This window comes from Equus quagga, chromosome 15 (assembly GCF_021613505.1).
Source record: "Equus quagga isolate Etosha38 chromosome 15, UCLA_HA_Equagga_1.0, whole genome shotgun sequence".
Lineage (NCBI taxonomy): Eukaryota > Metazoa > Chordata > Mammalia > Perissodactyla > Equidae > Equus > Equus quagga.
In genome coordinates this window covers 66,715,513-66,724,446 of record NC_060281.1, presented here as the reverse complement: position 1 = coordinate 66,724,446, position 8,934 = coordinate 66,715,513, and the positions used below count along the sequence as shown (strand labels likewise).

General features: G+C 52.1%; 1 protein-coding gene and 1 long non-coding RNA gene across 3 annotated transcripts in view; one reads left to right on the top strand and one right to left on the bottom strand.

The window, feature by feature from the left end:
- The first annotated feature begins 3,238 nt into the window (after positions 1-3,238).
- The window catches only part of GLT1D1 (glycosyltransferase 1 domain containing 1), a 99,494-nt gene continuing 93,798 nt past the window's right edge, over positions 3,239-8,934 (top strand). The window contains exon 1 of one of the 2 annotated variants that reach the window (XM_046641258.1): positions 3,239-4,088. In XM_046641258.1, the coding sequence (XP_046497214.1) occupies positions 4,021-4,088 (68 nt within the window). In that variant the 5' untranslated portion in view covers positions 3,239-4,020. The remainder of the gene's footprint in view (positions 4,089-8,934) is intronic. The other variant, XM_046641257.1, reaches the window with a different exon arrangement.
- Positions 5,524-8,934, bottom strand: part of LOC124227336 (uncharacterized) — a 15,671-nt gene continuing 12,260 nt past the window's right edge. Inside the window, exon 3 of the long non-coding RNA XR_006885455.1 lies at positions 5,524-6,128. This is a non-coding gene — a long non-coding RNA (uncharacterized LOC124227336). The remainder of the gene's footprint in view (positions 6,129-8,934) is intronic.

The following is an 8,934-nucleotide window of genomic DNA, read 5'->3' as shown; positions in this document are numbered from 1 at the left end:
TGACAAACATAAACCAAAACTGAATACAAATCAACAACAACAAATATCCTGTGTCCATACAGCAGAGCCAAAGAAACACAGTAACGAGTCCACGCTGCCTCTGTCACTTTGGGGCGATGTCATCCCTTCTTGTGTCTCAGTTTCTTCCCCTGTGAAGTGGCGAGAACAACAGACCCTGCCACCTGCTCGGGGGGAAGCTGGATGGAGGAAGGCTGTGGCGTGCCTGGAACACTGCCACGCACGTGGTGAGCTCCCAGTAACATGACTATTGTGATTACCTTTATTTAGAAATTCTGGAAAAGCTTGAAAACAAAGTATTCATACTGGTTATCTCAGGGTAGTGGGATTCTGTGTGATTTATAAATTCTCTTTATCTGTATGTGCTAAACACATACTGCTTATGTAATCAAAATAAATTAAAAGTTTAAAAGAACAAATGTGGGCCTCTGCAGACAACAGGATGTTACTGGGAGCAGTTATGACATCTTCCCTTTAGTAAACCTCTGCTGTGCCCAGAGTTGGACCTGCGTCCCTTGCATTATTAGAAATATGGAGCCTGATGGCTGCACCAAATGCGGTGGGGCTCACGGGCTCACTGGGCAGCCATGGGGATCTTTGGGATGAGCATCCTTGTGCTGAAAAGTTAAGAACTGGGTTTGCCAAGCCATCAGCACAGGAATTAAAGGCCTGCTTTCTCGCCAGAGGCTCGAAGGTGAAACCACTTAGTTCTGGTTGACTTCCTCATGTTCCTTAAGCAAGACTGGAAGGAACTAGTTACTTTCAGACCAACAGCTTTTTTTCTATTTGGTCACTTTCAAGTGCTGTCAGTGAAAGCCGGGAAAGGAAACCTAAGCAGGTACGAAAGCCACAGGTCCCTGTGTACCTTCTTCTCTGTGAGGCTTTCTCTTCTCTTAGACACACACACACAGCATTCGTAGTTCCTAGGACTGGGGAGAGGAATGAGGGTGCAACAACGGAAAACTCTGCTTCAAACAAAGAAGGAGAGCACCTCACTGATTAACGCCAGGAAAGCAGAAAAAGAAAAGAAGGTGTCAAGTGTTGATTTTCATCACAGAGCCATTTCCAAAGTCCATGTGCCCTCAAGCGCTCTCCCTGGAGAATGCTGTCACTTTTATTACAGGGTAGAGAATATAGTTTCACTTTCCCTGGTGCTCAGAACTAGAGAAATAGCCTGAGCAAACACTATGATCAAGGAAAAAACAGATCTTGCTTTACATATATTTTAAGACCCTTATGCTAGAAGCATCTGGAGAGATCTCGTAAGAGCTGCCGACAACGTTTTCTGCTCTACCGCCCCCCGCCCAATAGTTATTTCTACATCATTCCACGATAACACGTTTGTCTTCGTGCTCCCCTATATTTCCTACCTGGGAGAATCATAAAAGACTCCATCAAAATGAGCTAATTAACTCTGATCCTGTTTATACTTTTTCTCGTTTTACAAATGGGTAACCTGAAGCAACAAATGGATAAAGTATCAGGCCCCAAAAGATATGTCAGAATCTCTCACCTTATGGAACAGGCGTATTCCAGAAAAATCAAATAACAGTGAATTTCAGCTTAGCAAATCCTATTGTAGCACTGACTACCATTAGAAAATCAGGAATGCAGTGTCATAGGCATAAAATCTCAACACAGTGCAAATTCAGTGATTTTATTTAATTCCACAAACTTTTACCGAGTGCCTTCCCTCCTCACAATGTTGTCCCAGGCAAGCGGAGGTTAGAGCCTGGAGTGAGCTCACGCCCCAGGGAGGGCCGACTGCTCGGTGATTATAAAGCAGAACGGGGTCAGTCCAGGAGAAGGGACAAAGAGCCATACGGGTAGAGGAGGTGGGGAGCAGTCCCAGATGAGGTGATCAGGGGCCTACATGCATGCAGCCATCTTTGAAATGGGCCTCTGCAGTGGGTTGAGTGGTGGCCTCCAAAAAGATATGTCCACATCCAAATCCCTGGGACCTGTCATCTCTTAGTAACCCCCATTTAATTCAGGGTGGCAACGTGCCCAGCTAACACACTGCACTTCCCAGCTCCCTTGGATGGAAGATGTGGTCATGTGCACAATAAGATAAAGGCATAGGACTGTGTGAAGTTACAGGAGCCCTTAAAATGAAATGCACCATTTTGGCTGCACCATTGTTGCCCTTCCTTCCTGGTGCCTGGAATGTGAATGTGATGAATGAGGCTCCAGCAGCTGTTGTGTGCCTTGAGGCCACTTTGAGAATAGAGGCCAAACATTGGGAAGCTGGAATAGAAAGAGAGAAGTCTGGGTCCCTGGTGACTGTGGAGTCCAGAAATAAACTTCAACCTCTTCCAAAAACAGGAATACAGATTGAGAGCATAAAGGAGTTAAAGTGAGCCTTCAGCCACTGTGGAACTGGAAAGCTCAGGTCCCATCTGTCAAGTTAATTAACAAGGAGGCCATTAGACGGATGTGGCTCTAACCCTGACAGCCTAAGTAAGCAAAGTAAAATCTAAGCCTGGAAATGACTCAAGCTGATGATACTGGAACCTAAGGACCACCTGTCACACACAGCCAACCGGGCTTGAAGCCATAGCCAATCAGCAATCTCCTTGCCTTGCTTCTGCCTTTCTCTATAAAAATCCCCAGCTCTGGGGGCCACCCCGGCCCAGTGGTCAAGTTTGCATCCTCTGCTTCAGTGGTCCAACATTTCACCAGTTCAAATCCTGGGCGCAGACATGGCACTGCTCATCAGGCCATGCTGAGGCAGCATCCCCCATGCCACAACTAGAAGGACCCACAACTAAAAAAAATACACAACTATGTATTGGGGGGCTTTGGGGAGGAAAGGGAAAAATAAAATATTTAAAAAAAAATTCCACAAGGCACCTTACCTGCATTTAAAAAAAAAAAAACTCGGCTCCTGTGGGTGGAACACTCCTAACTACTTCCGGTTTGGTGCTGCCAATCGGAGTCGAGTTTTGCTCAAATAAACGACATTTTTTATTTATTTATTTGAAGATGATTAGCCCTGAGCTAACATCTGCTGCCAATCCTCCTCTTTTTGCTGAGGAAGACTGGCCCTAAGCTAACATCCGTGCCCATCTTCCTCTCTTTTATACGTGGGACGCCTGCCACAGCATGGCTTACCAAGCGGTGCCATGTCCGCACGGGGGATCCAAACTGGGGGATCCAAACCGGGGAACCCCAGGCCACAGAAGTGGAACGTGCGCACTTAACTGCTGTGCCACCCGGCTGGCCCCATAAACTTGAAATGTTTAATATGCCTCAGTTTATCTTTTAACACACCTAAAGGGAGGCGGCTATGGGTGTGATGGTTTGCTATTGCCGGAGCTTTCATTTTTCAAGATATACTAGAAGTCCCTGGTGCTGGTACCCACGGGAGCGATGCTGGCCACCCTCGAGCCCATGGGAGTCCACCCTTGGCCTCCTCTGGTCCCTGTGGGCTGGAATCGGCAGCCAACCCTAGTGCTGGCCCCTGTGGAAAGGGACCTGAAGGAGCAATCTGCAACCACCCCTGGTCCCTGTCTGTGTGTGTGTATGGCGAGGGGAACCCGTAGTCAACCCTAGTCCCCGTGGGAGGGGACCTACGGTCACCCGTGGTCTCCATGGGCAAGGACCTGAAATCACCTCTGGTGCTAGTCCCCATGGGCGCAGACCCACAGCCACGGCTGGTCCCCGCAGGAGCGGACCCGTGGCCACGCTTGGACCCCATGGGGAACCATCTCTTCTGGTTCCCATGGGAGGGGACCCGAGGAACCACTGGTGCTGGTCCCGTGTGAGCGGACCCCCGACTCCTCTGGTCCTGGTCGCGTGCGAGCAGTCTCCCGCCCCCGACCCCCCACGCGCCCCGCACCTCCGGCACCGGAACCAGCCAGGGCGGGCGCGGCCTCGCAGCCGCGGGCGGGACTGACCGAGCGTCGCCCGCCGCCCCGGGGCTCGGTCTGCATCCCGGCCTCCGCCCCCGGGCCTGGTCGGCGGCAGCGGCGGGGCGGTTGATGGCAGGGCGGCGGCGGCATGCGGCTCCTGTTTCTCGCCGTGCTCCGGCCGCACACGGGCAACGCCGTCACGGCCGAGCGCGTCCGGTAGGTGGGCAGGTGCGGACGGCGGCCCGAGCATCCGCGGCGCGGCCGGGGGCGGGGACGGGGGCGCGGGGCTGCTCAGCCGGGCCTCGCCGCCGCGCCGGTCCCCCGGAACCGCGCGCCTAAACGGACGGGCCAGCGGGGCGCGGGGCCTGCAGGAGCGCCGAGGGCGCGGGGCGGAGGGGCCGCGGGAGCGCCGAGGGGCGCGGGGCGAGAGGGCTGCGAGAGCGCGGAGGCGGTGCGAGCACTGGGGCTGCGGGAGCGCGCGGAGGTGGCCAGGGGAGCGCGGGGCTCAGCGCCAGCCCGGTCCCCCGCCCCGCCCGCGTGGGACGGTCCTCACGCGCCGCAAAAGGCCGCTCGGGTTGTCTGCGGGGATCCTGCTTACGATCCGGAACTAGGGCAAGACAGCCTGGTTGGCGCCGCAGAGGCTGCTCGGTGCTCTCCACGCAGATCGTGGCGTGACTGCCTTCATTGATGCTATTTATTGGGAGCGCGCTGGGTTTGGGCACACAGCGACGAAAAACAAAGGCGGGTCTTCATGACGCTTACATTTCCGTGGGGATGGGAGAGAGAAAAAAAACCTACGGATATATACGGCGACATGTATATTTATATACAACAGGGAGAGGGGGTGCTTGTGCGCCTGCGCTGTTTGAGGCGGGCTGCTCCGCTGGGGGCCTCCCTGCCATCCCTTCCCTAAGTGTGGAGGAGGGACCCTTGAAGCTCTCCTGGGGAGAGGGAGGGTCCAGGATTTCCAGGCAGAGGGTGCAGTGAAGGCGCCACCCCTCCTTGTCTGCCTGTGCTGGAGTTCCTGGACCCTGCGTCCAAAGGCGCCTTCCATCCCGCCCCAGAAGCTCCCTGTGTCCTCTTCCACCTTCCTCTCTGGTTATCTTCTTCTTCTTTTTTTTAAGTTCATTTTTTTTTATTGCGGCAACATTGGTTTATAACATTGTATAAATTTCAGGCGCACATCATTGTATTTCTGTTTCTGTGTAGACTACATTGTGTTCACCACCCAAAGGCTAGTTACCATCCATTGCCATACACATGTGCCCTTTTACCCATTTGCCCCCCCTTCTCCCCTGGTGATCACCAATCTAATCTGTCTCTATGTGTTCCTTTCTTGTTTTTTATCTTCCACATATGAGCGAAATCATACGGTATTTGACTTTGTCCCTCTGACTTATTTTGCTTAACATAATAGCTTCAAGGTCCATCCATTGTGTCACAAATGGCAGGATTTTGTCTTTTTTATGGCTGAGTAGTATTCCATTGGGACTTAGGTTGTTTTCAAGTCTTGGCTATTGTGAATAATGCTACAATGAACATAGGATGCATGTATCTTTTCCAATTAGGGTTTTCACATTCTTTGAGACATCACCTCACACCTGTCAGAATGGCTGTAATTAACAAGATGAGAAATAACAAGTGTTGGAGAGGACGTGGAGAGAAGGGAACCCTCATACACTGCTGGTGGGAATTCGAACTGGTGCAGCCACTATGGAAATAGTATGGAGATTCCTCAAAAAATTAAGACTAGAAATACTATAGGATCCAGCTATTCGGCTTCTGGGTATCTTCTTAACACTCATCTTTTTCTGCAGTTATCTTGTTTGAGATGTTGACTTGTTCACTTTTTCTCTTCTCCTTCCTGGAATGTAATCCCTCAGGGCAGGGAGGGAGCCAGATTAGTCCTGAAGCATAATACAAACTCTCTTTGTTTCTTTTTTAAACACACTGACTTGCTTCATGAAATTTCTCAATTTACTTCCCCTCCATGGGGTGGCTTCCTCATCATTAAAATAAACAACTGGGGCTCCGCCAACCTTTTAAAGTCCCTTTCTGCTAAAAAATGCTAGTTCTCCTCAAGGTCATAGGTGAAAGTGACCAGTAGAGGATCACTGGTTTTCTGAAGTTTACAGTGAGGATTCTCCCTGTGCAGGTTGATCTCCCGTCTAATTCACTCGTCAGGCATATGCAGCCAGGACACGCATTGTGATCTGTTCTCTTCATGAAGCACATTCGGGGGCCGGGGAGAAGACGCTGCAGGAGTAACAGAAATAAAGGAGGTGATTTCAGACAGTGGTTAGTGCCACGGGTTCAGAGGAGGGCCCTCTGAGGAGGTGACATTCAAGCTGAGACCTCAGTGACAAGAGGAGGCAGCCACTCCAGGATCTGGAAGGATGTGTGGTCCTGGGAAGGGATAAGATCAAGAACCCAGCTCCTGAGGGCAGAGAAGGCTTGGCTGTTGGAGAAACAAGAGGAGGCCACGCTCTCTGGAATGGTTTGGGGGGGCGAGCACGAGAAAAGGAGGTCAGAGAGATGCCAGGTCCCGCTGAGGCTGCAGGCCTGGCGGGGAGCAGTTTGTGTTTAGGAAACTGGAGAAAGCATCCATTATTTAACCCTCCGCTCCTGACTTGAACTGCACGTGTGAGCCCAAATATTCCAAAGGCCCACACTCACATCCACCCAAAGGACCCCCGGAGGAAGCCGGCGGCCGTCCATGGACGCGGCTGATGCTAAGCTGTGCTGCAGTGCCGTTGTTTTCTGTGTTTTTTGTTTTCCTGGCTGTGCCTGAAGCACAAGAAACATCGCTCCTTGTGCTTTGGTCTCTGTTCCCAGCCAGGCTTTGTCCCCTCTTCCCTCAGGAAGGATTGCAGGGGGCAGAAAAGGAAAAGGCAGAAGTTGCTGGAAGATGTCTTCTGTGTTGTAATAGCCTAGGTCCCTTGAGGAAATGATGCTGGTGACCTGAAGGGGAAGGGACGGTGGGGGTGTGGGGGCGTGGTCCTGTGGTTACAAAGATTGTCCATGAGCCAGTCACCAGTAAGCAGTGAGAACCTTCTCTGCAAAAGACCCCTGTGGCCCTCAAGTGGCCCTGGGCAGTGGAGGAGGGAGCCCCCTAAATGAATAAGATTGGGGTTCCCATCGGTTTAGTGGAGAAGGGCATCTGAGTTAGGTAAGCTTGGATTTAAAAAAAGAAGAAATGGGTCCATTCTTGCACATCTGTTTGTAGTTGTCAGTTAACACCTGGTGCATAAATAGTGAGGAACACATTGATACAGGAGGTTGAGGGTGCTCTGGGAGCATACAGGTGGGCGCCCCATGCCAGCCAGAGGCGGGGAGGGCCTTTCAGGCGTCACGAACTGATGAAAAGCACACGCTCTGGGGCAGGGCTTCCTGCCTCCAGATGCCTGTGCCCCTGCTAGGACCCCTGGGACCCAGGCCAGGCTACAGGACTGCTTTGTGGCTCCGTGTTTTTGTCTGTAAAGTGGGGCCTCATAGGCTTGTTTTGAGGATCAAGTGTGGGTTCATACATTGTTGATGCTGTAAAACAGGGCTGGCCTGATGCTTAGTAAATATGAAGCGTTCATGACAATATGGACCTTAGATGACAAGACGGGGGGGTGGGGGTGCATGTCAGGTAGAGGGGCAGCATGTGAGGTGATGGAAGAGCAGATCCCTTCCGGAACTGTGCTGTGTGGCCTTGGCAGCGTAGGAGACTCTGGATCAGTGATTCTAGATGGAGCTGAGGCCGAGAGGATGTGCACAACAGGAAGGAGCGGTTTTGCCCCCAGGGAATGTTGGGCGATGTCTAGAGACATTTTTGGTTGTCACGACTGGGAGGGGAGGGGCTACTGGCGGCTGGTGTGTAGAGGCCAGGGATGCTGCTAGAGACCCTGCAGCGCACAGGACGGCCCCACGACAAGGACTGACCCAGCTCCAGCGTCCAGTGGTGCAGGGGCTGATGAACCCCACTCTAGGTGGAGTTGGCAGGCGTGGCTGGAAAGGTGGACAGGACTGGGTCACACAGGCCCTTCAGTTTTGTGCCAGGAACAGAATCAAACCGCGAAACGCTATCCGATTTCTGTGTAATGGGAGATCGTTTGGGCCACAGTGGAGGGTGGATCAGGATGGCGGCCGGGGCGTAAGCATTTGGGTTTGCTGTATTTAAGTAAAATTGACCACGCTCGGCGATTGAATGTGGGGAGTGTCAAAAGACAAGAAGAAGACAATTCAGTAACAAATTTGATGTCCTTAACTCAAGGGGAGACACTGCATGCATTGCGGAGTGCGGGGGGGGGGGGGGGGGGGGGGCACCCTTCCCCAGACTGTGGGCGGGTTTTACAGAGCGTTAGCAGAGGCACCCAGGAAACGGCAGGATTGGCCCGGAGGTCGGGGGTTTCCCTGGAAGGGGCGGGCCTGTCTTCTGGGCTCAGGGAGCTGAGGCTGAGCTGCATGATCAGGATTGCTGGCTGTTAGGATTCCATGACAGGTTTCCCGTGAATGCAGGCTGACTTAGTTGTGGAGGGGGGATGGGGCCTGGGGGGGGGGGGGGGGGGGGGGGGGGCCTCCATTTTGTGAGTCCTGATGTAAAAATCAACCATATCAGAAGTGAGGGAGAAAAAACCCACAACTTTCTTCATTATAGAGGGAAATTATTGAGAGAAAAATGGGGACCCCTGGGTGTCTAGAGCTCTTTGTAGTAAGCCTGGGCCTCTGCTGTCTAGAAGTCTTTCAGAAGTGTAGAGGATAGAGTAGAAGAAGGTGTTTTGGAGGAAAAATTTGGCTGGGAATCAATAACTAGAGAGTGACAGTTTTATTGTCCATGTGGCACTTTAAACGTCCTTCAGTGTGAACTGTGCAGTGTGTGTGCATTCCATTTAAGTTCTAACGCAGGGTCTGTTAGTTAGCATTTTAAATAACCTCACCAGGCACCTGCTCTCTGGAGTTGTCTCCCGAGCACTAGAAATCCTGGAAATCTACATCAGAGGAGTTCCTAGCATGCAGCATTTCAGAAACAATGAGCGGTGTTCAGGGCATCTGGTTTGCTAGGTCGGTTCCTTGGCGC